This window comes from Musca vetustissima, unplaced genomic scaffold (genome assembly GCF_032173495.1).
Source record: "Musca vetustissima isolate MV318-11 ecotype Yass unplaced genomic scaffold, APGP_CSIRO_Mvet_v1 utg5582, whole genome shotgun sequence".
Classification (NCBI taxonomy): domain Eukaryota; kingdom Metazoa; phylum Arthropoda; class Insecta; order Diptera; family Muscidae; genus Musca; species Musca vetustissima.
In genome coordinates, this window is record NW_026880347.1 from 150030 (window position 1) to 167872 (window position 17843).

General features: G+C 36.9%; 1 protein-coding gene across 1 annotated transcript; it reads left to right on the forward strand.

Moving 5' to 3' along the window:
* Window positions 1-3272: 3272 nt before the first annotated feature.
* On the forward strand, window positions 3273-13530 carry LOC133325916 (WD repeat-containing protein 7). The gene is made up of 2 exons (XM_061534615.1): window positions 3273-3318; window positions 8989-13530. The coding sequence occupies exon 2, from the start codon at window positions 9016-9018 to the stop codon at window positions 13519-13521; it is 4506 nt and encodes a 1501-aa protein (XP_061390599.1). The 5' UTR covers window positions 3273-3318; window positions 8989-9015; the 3' UTR covers window positions 13522-13530.
* Window positions 13531-17843: the final 4313 nt, after the last annotated feature.

Here is a 17843-nt window from a genome sequence, read left to right on the forward strand (position 1 = left end):
AAGTTGCAAAACTTGTAAAATTAATAGATTCTTTTAGGTTCTGGTACGGAACTTATGTGTCAATCGTAAGTATATTTCTAATAATTTTAATATATATTAGAATAATCGAGGAATAACGAAATTGTGTCAAGAAATTCGGCTTAAGTTTAGTTTAAGGCCCCCTCCCGGATCGTTTTGAAATTTTTACCACATTTAGTCCTTGGGTCCCTGATTACAGCAGTATACATTTTTTCTTGTGGAAATCGGTATTTCCGGAGATATTGGCCTCCAAAATTCCGTCGGAACTCTTGTATTTTTTTCATAATTTTTTAAAATTCACTAAGGCAATGTGGGTATCATTTCAAAGCATTTGAAGCCCTGATTACGAAAATTGTATATTCATATCAAATATGTCCATACTTTCTGAGATATGGGTCTCCATATCTCCTTCCATGCATGGTACAATAATACAAGATAGGGCAGCTTGAGGCGAATAACAAAAAAGCAACTATGCACGTGTGGCTTCTTCTGCCAAAAATAAAATAAATATACGCCAGAAGTGTTTGTGTTTATTTGACATTTTTTAACACAAAACTAAAAACGCGAAAATGAATAAAAGGTTATGATTTCTTCCCAAAATCCAGTAGGGAATACCATCAAATGTTTGTAATTACTTCCAGACGAACATGTTAAAAACATAATTTTCATTTCAATTAAATTTGAATATATTTCAATTTATTTGACATAGTATTCAAAACAATACACACACATACACAAAATATGTATTTTGATTTGATGGAACAAGCCACATTGAGAAAAAATTGTAATCAGTTGGTAGCTGTGCCCTACCCTGTAATAATTATGCCATGCCTCCCCATAATTTTTTAGCAAATTTGAATACAATTTAAATATACGGCTATAAATTTAAATTCTTTAATAGAGTAATATAAATTTCTTCTAAATAAATGAAATATGTAACTATATAACATACTACATAAAAAATAGACCTCGAATTTCTGCATATTTGGACATTTTCAACCTGTTGAAAATGATGTTTTTATTGCTAAAATATGAATTAGAATTATTATCATATATTTATTTTTCAACGAAAGAGCTTTTGTTCTTGGAAATATTTATTGTTTAGCTCTAAACAAATTAGAATATCTGATTTCTAATAATAAAACACAAAATGTTTGCCGCACGCCCTTTTGAAGTTGCGATTTTCGTACCATAAAACAATTTATCTTCTAACTTTTATTGTTGATATTAATATTTTATTTTTGTTTAATTAACATTTTAATCAGTTATGAAATTCAAATGTTTATTATTAATAAAATAATAACAACAAATGCAATGTATAGCAAAAACCATATGTATCCTTTTTTATGCAACCATGTCTTACAAATGACAATTCTCTGTAATTTGTCCTACACTGAACATACCCGCTTAAGAGAAATGTCCACACACTAGCCTGCAACCGTCTCCATCTCATCTCATTCGTAAATATTTATTGAATCTATTTTGAGTTCTTCTTTATCGGTAATTTTTTCTTCTCCCTCATTCTTTAGTAAGTGGAACGTTTTTCAATTTCACTAGGTTGCAAGAAACAAATGTCGCTTTTTGTTTTAAATTTCACATTGACTTTATAGAAACAACAATTAAATAGAGAATATTTGAAAACTATCATCAATAATACAGCATTAAACAATAATATTGAGGTAAGTGTATGGAAATTTAAAATATTTTATTGGATTTGTGTGTTATACGAGTGGTTTTGGTGTTTCTGTGAAATTGCTGGCCAGTTGCAGGAAGGTTTGCTCCACGATTTGGGATTGGTGGGGACTCGGTGAAAATTATTATTGTAAAGAGTTAAAATACAATTGTACCTTAAAGCATGTTGAAATATGATAAATTTTTGGTTTATTAAACAATTTGTGAAGCAATGGGATGTGTAAAATAATGTGAAAACCTTGTGGCTACGGGCACTTTGGTTGCCCGTTGCTTGCTTGCTGCTACTGGCTATGGTTTGTGCTGGCTATTTACTATGAGATATTTTAAGAATGTGCAGTGTTATGGAAAATATTTTGAAGGGAAAATGCAAGTGCCACAGTGCCAAGTGCGTGTTGGCTATATTATTTATAATAAAAACATTTGTTTTCGTGGTTCTGTTTTTTGAAGATCCAATCAAAGCAAATGTCTCTCAATTACGTTACGTCTTTTTGACAGAAGCCAGCCTACCAACGAACGTTTATATACCAAAAAGGCAGGCACAAAAACAGCGTTGCTTTAGAAAGTACGAATAAAATGTTGATACAATTTTTAATTAATTTGCAAATTTCATTGGTATTTTGTGAAATCTGAGTTATTTTTAGATCGAATTAAGTTGTAATTATTTCCATTGTTGGTATCTGTGACCAATTTGGAGGATTTTTGTCACCATTCATATGTTTTGTGTTTTTGTTATTAACCAACTTTGACATTTGTCGTCGTCGTTTGGTTTGGTTGGTAGTGGACCGTAGTGTAGTTACGTTCCAATTTGACAATTATGACAGACGCGAGTCAATCGATATTTTTTTTATAGCTCGGTCGATATTTTCGTTTTTCTGCGAGTTAAAAGACCAACCAACCAAATATTATTAAGAGATTTGCAAAAAAATCGTGAAAATTTCAAGAAAATTCGCGTTTGTGGTTTCCAAATACAAAGAAAATGTGCAAATTATAAGAAAATCAACGAATATACTTCGCAAGAAAACCCAAAAAACAACGACGTCGTCTACGTCTTATTTTTTTCTCCTCAATGTTCATTGTGTGTGGAAGTGCACGACATTGAAGTTCCATAACTGCTGATTTGCTGCTGTCCGTTGCTGTTGCCGTCGTAGTCGTCGTCACCATCGCCACCACCACCAGCGTTGTCGTCTGCTGGTCTGTCTCCATTAGTTGAGTTCATGACTGCTGCTGCGGCTGTTGTTAATTTTTTGGAGTAGTCACTTTTGTTATGACATATATCTGCATACTACAACAACAGTGTCATTCGATTGAATAGAAATTCTAAGCAGCCCCAACCCCCCAAACACACACACATATTGTGGTCACAAGTGCAAAAAAACCAAAAAATTGAAAATCGAAAAAAGTGTCCCCCAAGACATCATAAATATTGAAATATTGTCGGCCGTTGTAAGGTGCGTTTTTCTTTGAGCCATACCACCACTAAACAAACTAAACTACTAAAAATCAACGAAAGTGCTACTGCTGTGTTACAATTGTCGAATTTCTTTTTGTTAAGAAAATAGAAGGAAAAAACTATTAACAAAAGGGGTAGCAGAAGGTGGAGAAACAAGTGTAAGTGTTGTTGTTTTTTGTTGTTGTCGTATTTGCCAGTCTGACTGGCTGGCTGGTTCTCCTCATCAGCATTGTCACCACAATTAAAACGACTAGCGAGCAAGGAAGAAGAACAAAACAATAATTAAAAACAAATTATTTTCATTTTAATTCATTTATATATATTTTTCGCGACGCGTCTCGTCTTGTCTCTTGGCCCGTGGTTGTGTTGTTCTTGTTTTTTATTACGCCACAGGTATCCCCGTCTCATACGCTCATCGTAGTCATATGCCGCTGCTTAAGTTTGTTTAATGTTTCTGTTTAGTTTTAAAATACACCCTATAGTCGCAAGGGAGGGTATTCTAAGTTTGTTCAAAACATTTTGAAAATCAATTAAATTGATTTAAAAGAAAACAAAAAAAAATCACTTCTCAAATATTTCAACCTTCTCAACCTTGAACTTCCAATGGAACACAATGAACTCTTTCTTCATTTGGCATTGTAAAACAATCTAATGTTGTTGTTCTTTTGTTGTGTAAAAATCGAGGTTATTTCAAACATTTTTTTGAGTCCAGATTATTACATGAGCCACTACAATATGTAATTTTATAACCATTTTTCTTGGGGTCCTTAGAATGGATGTCACCCCTTTTTGGATGTCTTACGTTGTTGGAGAGGTTCACAATTTTTGCTGTTGTTGTTTATGAATGGACTAAATAGGATAAATTATGTCTAAGGTCAGAATTTTTTTAATTAATTCTTTATATTCGTAAGGCATCGCCAAATTAGATACCATGTGAAAACATACGCATTTTATATGCTTTCTCAGGGTAACCAGTTCAATCACGTTGAGGATGGTGTAGTCGAATAAGTGCATTTAGTAATTTGCAAAGTAGTCCAGATCCTGCCTGAATATTGCAGTTGGAACAACAACACCTCCAGTTCATGTTAAAGAAGATTGGTGCAATAGGGCTGGGCTATCTGACCAAAATTTTCGAGTTACCGATGTCGCAGTTGGTAATTCTAACATTTGGAAAGTTGCCCGGACTAGTCCAATCCTAAAACCTGATAAATCTGCTACTAATGGCTGCGATTTCTCTTCTGCCACCAGTAGTCAAGGTTTTAGAGTCTCTATTGCCTTTGTTAAGTTCCGTTGCCAAAAATCCAAATATCGCAAGATCAAAATGGGAGTACCGCATTCGGTTCAACATGCATCTTGCGAAACTCCCCATTCCTCCACCAGATGTTTCAGTGGTGTCGTACACCGATGATTATTTCGTCCGGCGTTAAAATTGACGACATATGTGCAAGAATTTCCAACTATTTCGCCACCATCACCAACTCCTTCCGGGAGCGTAATCTAAAATTATCCACTTCAAAGTCTACTGTGTCACTTTTCACTTCCTGGACGCGAGAAGTCAATCTAGAACTGGACATTTCCCTTGGAGGTAGGCGCATCCCCACCGCCCGACTTATAAGGCTGTAGGTCGTTACGTCGGCCTCCAAGACGTCATCCGTTCGTGTTTGGGAGAGTGTACCTGGCTTTTTATTCACAACTATGTTGTCAAGGTATTATAGCTTTGTATGGCCCCCATAGTGTGTAACGCCGCGAAATATTGGTCCTAGATGAAGGGGAATGAAATGGACCAAAAATGTTAGTTTTTATCTGTGGCTGTAGAGGCTACAATTATGACCCGAACACCATGAAATTATACATGGCGAAAGAATAAACATGAATGTTTTGATGAAGTGAGGCCAATAATTAGCGGGTCAAATGGACCAAGACTTTTGTGTTAAAGATGGCAAATTTTACATTCTATGGCGTATATATTTACTCCTGAATGGCATAGAACCGAGATGTTGATAGTAAATCCAAGAGAAGGGATTAACATTTATACTGATACCATTTATGGATTGTATCCGGGCATGTAGACCTGCTACCATTTATGAAAAATCTGATGAATATATATGTATATGTGGGAGCTATACCTAAATCTGAACCGATTTTTCCGAAACTTACCACACATCATTCTAGACTTAATTCAGTATACTATGCCAAATTTCGTGCATATCGAAGGATATATAGGGACTTTTGTGCACCATTTACATAAAATCGGACGAAAATATATATGGGAGCTATATCGAAATCTGAACCGATTTTCCCCAAACTCACCACTCATCATTCTAGACTCAATTTAGTACACTATGCCAAATTTCGTACAAATTCGTAATTTAGTACACTATGCCAAATTTCGTGCATATCGAAAGATATAAAGGGACTTTGGTGCACTATTTACCTAAAATCGGACGAAAATATATATGGGAGCTATATCGAAATCTGAACCGATTTTTCCCAATTTCAATAGGGTTCGTCCTTGGGCCAAATAAATAACCTGTGCCAAATTTCATTCAATTCGAATCAATCCATTAGTCACTCTTGACAGTGAAGGCTTAAACGCAGTTTTCATCAAATTGATCTTAATGTGGCATTGCTTCTTCCTGGAGGGTATGAACTGAAAATGTTCAATGAATGCCCTTTTTCTCCTATATCCCTATCTCTTATACCGAGAGATCATGGTCAAGTTGTTGGCATGGCCTATTTGAATGTTTTATGACTTATTTTTTTATTATATTTATTTTTATTTTCCTCCTATATTTTCTACTACTTCTATTCAGACAACCACCATTATGTAGCTCATTAAATTGTCGTTTTCACCCGCCTTCAGAACGTTTCACTTGTACTCTTTTTGTGTGTGTGTTTTTTCTTATTATTGTTTGTTTTGAAAAAAAGTACCTACCCTACCTGGCATTCTTCTTATATTTACATTCACATAATTCACATACGTGAATGTCTATGTGTGCCTCTGCGTGTATTTTCATCAGCAGAATAATGCTACAAATAAATATATATTTCAGTGTTAATTAGAAATATTGGCCAAAAACATATTGTAATTAATCTAACACGATTCGTTTTCGGCTTTAAGCTTGCCAACCACTTGTTCGTTCGTTCCTATGTGGATGAACAACATGTGTAGTTTTCTTCTTTCTATGGACGATAAGAGTTTATCAACAACAACAAAAGGCAAATTGTATTTAAATTTTCCCAAAAAAAAAAAAAATTTAAATACTAGCATTATTTACAAATCTATCACATTTTGTTGATGTAAACGGCGACGCCGTATTTTGTTGTTGTATATTTTTGCTCTGCTGCTACTTCTTTGGTGGGTTCATTGACATTTTGATGATTGTTTTCTTTTGAAGAGAAGAAAATTTATTTAAAAATTTTTGTATTTGCTATTTGGTTTAATTTTAGAAAAAATTAAAATTAAATTGAGGTGTGATAACTCCTTGGGGTGTAATTTTAGATTGATATTTAATTACACAAGGTCGTTAATTGTTCCATAATTGTTATTATTTACATATATAAGTGAATAAACACAGCTGTTTATGATATTTACTAAGAACTTTTTTTGTAAATAAACTGTTTTATATCAATATCATTGAAATCCATAACATCTGAAATGTGTTAAATGATCTTCGAGATCTCTTCTGTATAGTACCCTTGTTATTGTTTTTGGAGCTTTTCTACTGTTGGGCTGTAGTTTTACAGCTATTAGCCGAGAGATACTCGATTCGGTAATATTAGTAGTTGAGGTGGCAGTACCCTGGTCGAAGAAGAATTCCTCCGAGTCGCCGTGTGATTGACTCGATGCGGTTGGGATCCAAGAACTCCTCAAGTCTTTCCTTCAGGAGGTATAATTATCTGGGGGAGATACCTAAATGCTGACCGATATATATCATTAACGTCAGGTTCAAGTTTTTTAACACGATTTCCCTAGAAAGCGGAATGATTACAACCGATGGCTAAATCGTCTTAGAATTCCATAATTTGTAGGGTAAAACTGACTATTTCGAGTAACGACTATCTCCTATACTATGAAGGGAGTTATATGGGAACCACAATACCTCAAAATACCGAAAATTGAGGAGACATTTGGTACCCCAAAAAAAACCCAATGTACCGAATTTCAGCGAAATCGGTTAAAAGGCGTGCTCAAGAACACCAAAATATCGAAAATTGGGTGGTACCCTTATATGGGTGCTATGCCTAAACGTGGACCGATAATAGCCCATATTCGAACTTGACCTGCGTACAGACAAAATACAACTCTATGCCAAATTTTGGCGATCTATCTCAATTCCTTCAGATTACAACAGACTGACGGACATGTCTAGACCGTCTTAGAATTTTACCCTGATCAAGAATATATATATATATATATACTTTATGGGGTCGGAAATGAATATTTTGAAAATTCATTTCCGACCCCAAAATTAATATACCCTTCATACTATGGAGGACGGTATAAAAAATGATTTTGGTACCTGTGGGTTAAGCCCCAAAATTTTTTATGGCATCTAAATCTTCTATGACTTTTTGCCCGGAGTTAAGGTTTCCACCTCCACCAAGATTCGAAGACTCACTTACCAACGTTGATGATTTCTTTCGAATTGTAGGAGTTACTTCCATGGCCCTGATATTAACCAAAGTGGTTTTCATGTTTTCTTTCTCGTCCGTCAAGGAAAAATCCTACTTTTGGCTAAAATGGAAACACTCACATTCCCCAATTTATTTGGTCAAGTATAAAAGGGTTTGGTATTGTGTTAGGTATAAGGAGACACTTGTACATTCGATATAGCAAAATGGATAGCATCGAACTTTACGTTATTAAATACTCCTTCAATATCGAGGCTCACATCCATTGTCTAGCCGAAATTTTGCGTATTCTTAATGTGTTCCGCCACCTCATGTAAGGTTGTATCCACAGATTTGCGTTTGATGTAGGCGTGTTGGGATTTTCTAATCAAATTAATAGAATTCCTAATGTCGGGGTCTAGTAACGTTTCTTGTGACTTGAGTAGAAAGGAAGAATTGACTAAATATTGACGTAATAAAAGAAATCCACCATCAACTCAATTTCTGCAAAATATGAACTTATTTTTGCTCTTCATGATCTTCGCTGTATGCCTAATTGATACAGTAAATGTGTTTTGTTGTCGAAAATACGAAATTCAATATACATAGTTTACAAAACATATTAAAAAGAGGTTTCGTCGTTTGTATTGACATATTCAATTAATCTCGGCCATATCAAAACCGAAACTAACACATTACGATTATTTGTTGTTATTGGTTTCTAACGAAACCAAAAAAAAAAAAAAAACAACGATCACAATGTTTAAGGTAAACAATTTTTTTCTATAAAAATTCTATGCCATTATCTAAAGCTTATCTTTGCTGAAAAATTGAAATGAAAAAAAAAACCTACAGAGCGATCATAACTGGTGTAATAAAAACAAGAACAACACTCGTCGTCGTTACCACGATGAAACATTTTGGTGTCGTTGTCGTCTTATTGTGTGTGACGTGCTTGTGAGAGAGTTAGCCTTTTTGTTGAGTATTTTATCTTATAGAATATTTTCGTTGTTTCTTTTCTTGCTGGGCTACGCTAACAATTGACGCCGTTCGTCGTTGCTGTCACGTTTTCAAATAAAACACAAATTGCCGTTAATATCCTCAATCCTCACGGCCGCTCATCACTTTGCAATGTTTTATGCTTGACATTCTTCTTCGACTATACCCCGTTACCCATTTCTGGTCATCATCATCACCATAATCGAAATATGCAGATTAAGCCCTTAAAAGGCAATTGAAACATGGTTAGCACCAATCTAGTGGTGCCCGTTGTGCTGTGGGGGCCATCGGCCCCCACTCATTGTGTCTCCAGTGTATATTTGTCTGAAGATCAAACCACATTGGCAACTGGCTGTTATGACGGGCAAATATGTTTGTGGCACGTCGAACCGGGTACATTGAAAATGTCACCCCGCTGCCTTTTGGTGGGCCACACAGCACCCGTCCTGTGCTTGGTACGAGCATCCATTATGCCAGACAGTAATTTCCTGGTCAGCTCGTCGGAAAATGGTGAAATGTGTACATGGGATATGACCGATGGGAAATGCATGGAATCGGTGAAGTTACCTCAGGTTCATACACAAATCCAAAGCTATCACACAGCGAACAGTGCTGATCTACATCTCTTCTGTATTGGCTATTATCCCGAAATTATGGTAATGGATCCTATCAGCCTTGAGGTGATCTATACGCTCAGTTCGAAAGTTAAGCCCGATTGGATATCGGCATTGCATGTATTGAGACCAATGCGTCGTAAAGATGATGTGGTGCTGGCCATTACAACGACAGGAACCGTCAAGGTATGGACGCTGGTTGGCAATGAAAATAAACACGCCGAGCCGATCTATGAAAATGAATCGAAGGAGATACGCTGTCTGAATGCCATCACGATGAATTGTTGTTCCCAAAATCAGAGAACGGTGCTGATCGTGTGCACCAAATATTGGCAGATCTATGATGCCGGTGATTTTACAGTACTTTGCTCGGTCATTGCACCTACACGTGAACGGTGGCAGGGTGGTGATTTCATAAGTTCGGATCGTGTAATGCTTTGGACCGACGAGGGCAAAGGTTATCTGTATAAATTACCCGCAAATTGTATACCTGACAATAAGGAGTTCCATTCGAAGAGTGTGGTGCGTGATGCTCCCTATCTGTATTATGTGTTGCAGCATCCGGGCGACAAAGTGTTATCCTGTCCACCGGCCATGAAACTGATACGCAGCGAACCCGAGGGCAAACCCACATCTCACTGTCTGCTGCGTGGTGATTCGGAGGGATTTATTTCGGTGTGGACTGTGCCTGATGTTCCTCTTGATAATATAAGTATTTTGCAAGCAAAACAAATGCCTCCGCGTACATTGAAGCCGTCGGTTTGTACGTCTCTAATAGAGGCCTGGTCCCTGATGGATCCTCCTCCCGTGGGCATTCTCGATCAATTGGCCCGTATCACCGATCATCCGGTGAAATTAACATCCAGCATTTATTTGCCCCAACAAAGTCGTCTGGTTATTGGGCGGGAAGATGGCTCCATTGTCATTGTGCCCGCCACCCAAACTGTCATGATGCAGCTGTTGGTGGGCATTAAACAGAATTTCAGCGAATGGCCTTCCCATCAGATTTTGTACGGCCATCGAGGCCGCGTTAATTGCTTACTATGCCCCTCCCTGGTCCATCCCCGCTACGAGAAGTCTCTGCTGCTGTCGGGAGGTGTGGACTTTGCCGTCTGTCTTTGGGATCTGTACAGTGGCAGCCTATTGCATCGCTTTTGTGTACATGCGGGAGAAATCACACAGCTATTGGTGCCCCCTGAAACGTGCAGTCCTCGTATTTTGAAATGCATTTGCTCGGTGGCCTCCGATCACTCGGTCACCTTGCTCAGCTTGCAGGAACGCAAATGCATTACACTAGCCAGTCGCCATTTGTTTCCAGTGGTAACCATCAAATGGCGACCATTGGACGATTTCCTCATAGTTGGCTGCTCGGATGGTTCGGTATATGTTTGGCAAATGGAAACTGGCCACTTGGATCGCGTTTTGCACGGCATGCTAGCCGAGGAGGTATTGGCGGTGTGTGACGAGCAGAATGCCGACGAGTCTGGCTGCGGTTCACATACCTCCAATACAGAGGGTTTGGCCAATCCGGCTGTACACTTTTTCCGAGGTCTCAAGTCACGCAATATGAACGCCATTCGGCATGCAACTCAGCGCGGCATTACTCAATGGCAGCAACTCCACGGTCACAATCAGGGTAATTTTGATTTCCTCATGAAACATCGCAGCAATCCGCTAATAATCCAGGGTCTGCGTACCAATCCCAAGGATGCAGAAAGTCACATTTTGTTCTTCGATATCGAGGGTTTGATTTTTGAGCTGCACAGTGAAGAATACGCCAAAATGACCCCAACCGAGTTGGAAGCTTTGGGTGTAATTATAAACAACCCTAAAGACAAGGCCCTGCATGTGGAGGCCTCAAAGAAGATCAGCGATTTCTTTGGAAAGGTAAAGAATAAAGCTGGCGATATGGAGAAGATGTTGAAGGACAAAGACAAACACGGGCTGGTACAGAAATTCAAAGAGAAAACCGAAATTGTGGAAAAGAAAGTCCAGGCGAAGGTCCAGGAAAGCATACAAAAGGTACTCGAACCACAAGACACCCCCGATGATGGCTCCACTGATTTGAAATCGAAAATGGCCTCAAAAATGGAAGTTACCCATGTCATGGAAGTGGCCCAACTGCTGTTGTCGCTGCTGCACTCTTGGGGATTGGATCCCCATTTGGATAAGGTGTGTGAGTCACAACTGGGCTTACTCCGGCCCATGGTCCCTGTCTCCTTTGGCATTCTGTCCAAGGGTGGCTATATGTCGCTATTGCTGCCCACCTGGCAGAACAACTACGAATTGGGCGAGGGAATTGTGGTTGCAAGCAGCTCTAAGAAACGTGACATTCCAGCCGAATTGCTGCGTCAAGAACAGCTTACAGCCGTATTCACCTCCCGTCTGCACTGGGAATTGAGCACCACCCTTACCTCTAATCACATTTTGGCCTTGGTGGCCATGTCCAATACGTTGTTATCAATGAATTCTGCCTCATTTCTGCCCGACAGCGAGCGCAGTAAAAAGCTGTTGCGTCTAGCTCAACGTTCCGAGTCTCAAATGGCCACCGAAGAGGAGCGTGAGGAACTGCTGGCCCATCATATATCACAAATCAAACAGGGCTGGAGTCTGTTGTCGACACACCACTGCTTTTTGTTGCCGGACAAGATTGAAGCATTAGAACCAAAGAAATTTAAACGACCTCAGGTTGAAATGATGGCGAAACGTTGGCAGCATCACTGTATTGAAATTCGGGAGGCAGCTCAGCAGATATTACTGGGAGAGTTGAGACGCATGGGCAAACGTGGGCGTAAGCAGCTGGTAGAGAGCTGGGCTCAATATCTGCCAATGTATACGCACACCGAACCCATAGCTCAACAGGTGCACCACGCCAATGGAGCCAACGGTCATTCCAATTCATCGTTGGGCGGCAGTATTGGCGGTATTGGTGGCATGGGTCACAATGGAGATGGGCTAGATGGCGGCGAAGATTACGAAGAGGAAGAGGAGGAGATAATACGCAAGCCATCCAGTTTGTCGGAGCTGAAGCGTAAACAGACCACTGCTGTGATATTGTTGGGTGTGATTGGAGCTGAGTTTGGTCAAGATATAAATCAGGATTCACCTGTACGTGGCACCAGTATTAACACCACCGCGACTGCAGAGCGCAGAAAATCATCGGTGGTTGAAGGTTTTGGCATTGCCAATAATTTGGCACGCCTCACATCAATGGCATTGGCCCATCTCCTATATGCCCCGCCCACACCCAAATTGCCTCAATACACTCCCCTCAGGAGGGCGGCTATAGATTTGCTGGGACGTGGTTTTACAGTTTGGGAACCGTACTTGGATGTAAGCAAAGTATTATTGGGTCTGTTGGAATTGTCGTGTGATGGCAAATCGGTACCAAATCTAAATTATAAACTTCCTCTAACACCCCAGGCCGATGCCTGTCGAACAGCCCGGCATGCTTTGAGGCTGATTGCCACAGCGCGACCGGCCGCTTTTATAACAACCATGGCCCGCGAAGTGGCCCGTTACAATAGCATGCAACAGAATCCGCAATCGATAAGTGTGCCATTGACCCAGTCGGTGCTGTACAAGGCCAAGGGAGAAATACTGCAGTGCGTCGAGATGTTGATAGATAAAATGCAAGCCGAAATTGCCAGCCTCCTGGTCGAGGTAATGGACATTACACTACACTGTTTAGATAATGCAGAACTAAAGACACGGGGACTGCCGGATGTGTGCCCCGCCATATGCCGTTTCAATCAGGTATCACATTGTACGCAGACACGACGAATTGCTGTGGGTGCCATCAATGGCCACCTGGCCATTTACGAGCTGCGACAAAACAAATGTCAAATGATACCAGCCCATACGCATCCGATAACCTCGTTGGCGTTTTCACCCGATGGCAAGTATTTGGTCTCATATTCATGCAATGAAAATCGTTTATCTTTCTGGCAAACGAGTACGGGTATGTTTGGCCTGGGCCAATCACAGACACGTTGCACCAAAGGCTATTCGACGGCGCCAATACCCGATGTGTCACGTCTCAATCCGATGCGCCTGGCGAAATTGGTGTGGATCAATAATCGTACGGTGACGTTAATGTTGGCCGATGGTTCGGAGACACGTTTTAATGTCTAAGCAGAAGCACACAAACGAATGCAGGAGCAGGAGGGATGCGAAACAGAACCAGAAACTAGGAAAAAAGAGATGAATGTTCGTTTTGGTGGAAGCCGAAGACATTTACCCAACGGTATTATATGGACATCTTAACGCCACACCCCCAACCTACCTCCCTTCATAAGAGAGTATGATGGATGGAGTGTAGGGGGCGGGGGTGGTTGGTGTGTAGATGTTATAATTTAACTAAATAACAAATAAAACAAAAAGAGTAGCCGCATAGCAGCAAATGTGTCTATTTAAAAAATAATTAAAAAATAAGAATTCATGTTTTTTGATGTTAAACTATTTTTAAAATTAATTTTCCTTTGTAATATTTTTAGAGAAAAACAAAATCTGTAGGCGATCATCATTACACGAAGATGATGCCCATTTTATTCAAAACAAAATAAATTCCCTTTCTTTAATTAGTTTTAAAAAAAGGAAAAACCAAAATAAATAATAAATTTAAAATTTAGTGAAAAAAAATCGATAAAAAATATATGCCATTGAGTAAACCAAACACCAAATCCTTAATCATATTGTTAACATTAAAACAACAACAAGGCCAACAAACCAAGTCCCCAAGTCAAAATCAATAATTTATTTTTTTGTTGGATTCATTTTGAATCTTGAAATAAAAGACAAGAAAAATATGAAAACTTAAATCAATTATTAGAAGCCGCCGAAATTATATATTTTGATGCATATGAAAAAACAAAAACAAAACTAAACAAAAAGAAAAAAATATAAAGAAAATACATTAAAGGTATTATTACATACAATATAAACAAATATATACATATAAACAAACTTACATACATATATGGCAATCATAACAGTTAAAAGACAATGATGAACGCGAATGTAACGCAAGATAGAGAACGTGAGAATAAGAAGATGTGAGAAAATTTGTTTCCGATTTTTATAAAAAATAATGTAACAGTTGTTGACCATTAAAATTTCTGTAAATATTTAATATTCGTGAGAAAATTGTTTGAGATTTCTATTTAAAAAAAATGTTGAGACCTTTCGTAAAAAAATGCAACAGCTTGATTTGATCCTTCCGATGTAATTCCGATTTTTGTTTATATACTATCTTAATTTTTATTGTTCGGGCTATTAAATTATTTCTTAATTTATTTATTCGTTACAAACAAAAAAAAACATCTCAGCTTTCAGAACTTTTGTTAATTTTTTCAATAACCTGGCTGGCTCAGCCTGTTTGGATTTTTATACCCTTCACCAATCTGTGGTACAGGGTATTATGCCTTTGTGCATTTGTTTTGTAATAGGCAGAAGAAATCGAGATAGACCAATGGTTCCTTTTGAGTATTTACGCATGTCCGTCCGTCTGTTGATGTTAAATTGTAAACAAAGTACAGGTCGCATTTATGAACCAATTTGGATAAAATATGGCACAGTTCACTTATTCGGCCCTAGGACGAACCCTACTGAAATTGGTGAAAATCGGATCAGATTTAGATATAGCTCCCGTGTATGGTTTATTCCGATTTAAGATAAATGGGGCACAAAAGTCTCTATATATCTTTCGATTGGCATGGAATTTGGCACAGAATTCTGAATTAGGTCCATAATGAAGTGTGCTAAGTTTCGTGAAAGTCGGTTCATACTTAGATATAGCTTCCGTATATATTTTCGTCGATTTAATGTAAATTGTGCACTAAAGAACCAAAGTTTGGCCGACCGGCACACAATTGTTGTTGTTCTGCATGTTCATGGGGATTTTCGTGCCTTTGGGAGGTAAAAACCTATCCCTACCATAGCTCGTGTGTTAAGTGTCGAGAAAATCTGTTTAGATTTAGATTTAAGTTCGTTCAATTTCATGTCAATGTTTTTTCGAAAAGGCGACGCTGTTAGGACACATATATATAATATACCCAAAGTGGTGAAGGGTATCATATAGTCGGCACAGTCCGACTTTACTACTTTCCTTACTGGTTTTAATATATAATTTTGAAATTTTCTTGTGGTTTTATAAAAAATTGTTTCGATTTAAATATTAATTTTTACACTCTTCCAAAGTAAAAATACAAACTCCAGATCAACTACTTTTTGAAGAGTGTAATAAAGTTGTTTGAAAGAATTTCCCTACTTGTTTCTCACAGCTTACAAATTCTCCAATTGACAATAAACTTGTCTCTTTGTGTTCCATACCAAACTAATCGAGATTAGTCGATACTTCAAAATTTTCTCACATGACAGGTTATATTGGATTTTGTTTATCTTGGTGATTCAATATTTATATAGCATATACTCATGATTGTTATGATGTTGTTGCCGCCATCATTGTCATAGGTGTAGCTAAAGGAATCCCCCCAAAACCCCCCAAATAAGACATGATTAATAAAATAATAAAAAAAAACATAGACGATATACTATGAAAACAAAAGGCAAACAAACAAATAACGAACACAAACAAAATAATATATATAAGAAAAGTAAAAAAGATGTTAGAAAATTAATTAAAACACATATTTAAATAAATGAAAAAAATATATAAATATATACATACATAATTAACTGTTATACGAAACGATAATGATATTTGTTATATTCAATTATAAAACTGTTATAAAATTGTTTTTATTATTAAAATTAATTATTATTATTATTCCTACACTTAAAGAAAAAACAAACAAACTACTACACAAACAGCAACAATTTTAGCAGATTTAGAAACAATTATTAAAAAAAAACAAAACAAAAAAACTACTACTTTTATTCAGCTGCTGTTGTTTCGTTTGATTAAATCATAACTAAACACAAAAAAACATATACATATATCTATTTAAAATTTTATTTGCATTGTATAGTAGTAAGTGTAACTATTGCAAAACAAAAACAACAACAATAATAATATTATATATATAAATAAAAAAAATTAAACAAATGTATTGTGTTTTATGTATATGCAAATAAAGAATAAAAAACAACAGAAATATATATTTATGAAATAATAACAACAATAATACCGCTATATATAGAGAGAAAATACACAAATGTTTTTCCCAAAAAATATCCCTTTATATTTCCCCTTTCAAAAAGGTATTGACAGCCTGTAGATAAACACAATGTTATAAATAAAAAAGAGGAACTTTGTCCCTTAGTATAATACCAAAATACCTTTTAATTAATTCCCTTTTTATTAATCATTAATCTTTGTGTATTCGTGTTTGTTCGTTCATTCGTGTAGTTAAATAGTTAGTAGTTAAATTTTCAAATATTTATCATTAATGTCCTCTTTTATTAGCTTAAGATTGAATAACCCGATGTGTTGAAGCTGTTTTTTTAATTGCTTCTCCTCCCCTCACCATTAATCAGATATGTGCAATGCTTGTCAATACCACTTTTTTCTCCGCTTTACCTTACCTCCTACCTTACTCCTTCTACAAAATATAAATTATATATAGTATTTTCCATACATACATAAATACATACATTTAATTGTATTATTTAGTTTTATTTCTTTTTTTCCTTAAACAAAAAACGAAAATTATATTAAATAAATTGACTCAGTCATTAATTATTAAAAAAAAAATATATAGTTCACAATTATTTTGTAATAATTTAGCAATTTTTATTAGCAATTGTTCATTTGAGAAGTATGAGATCTCGACAAAAATTTAAACGTCTACGTGTCGTGAGAATGTTATTCATTTGAATTTCACTTGTATTTAGATGTCCGAGATTATATCCTTCACCACACTGTGGTACAGGGCATTATGTCTTTGTGCATATGTAACAGGCAAAAGGAAACGAGATCGGCACATGGTTCCTTTTGAGAATATGCATTGAATCACTTTCTGAATCGATTTATGCATGTCCGTCCGTCTGTAGATGTTAAATTGTAAACAAAGTACAGATCGCATTTATGATCCGATTTGGATGAAATTTGCCACAAGTCACTTATTTGGCCCAAGGACGAACCCTATTGAAATTGAAAAGAATCAGATCAGATTTAGATATAGCTTCCGTATACATTTTCATCTGATTTACTGTAAATGGTACAGCAAAGGTCCTATATATCTTTCGATTTGCACGAAATTTGGCATAGGGTACTGAATTGAGTCTACAATGACGTATGTTAAGTTTCGTGAAAATCGGTTCAGATTTAGATATAGCTCCCATATATATTTTCGTCCGATTTACGGTAAATGATACACCAAAAGTCCTATATATCTTTCAATTTGCACGAAATTTGGCATAGAGCACTGAATTAAGTCCAGAATGACGTGTGCTAAGTTTCATGAAAATCGGTTCAGATTTAGATATAGGTCCCA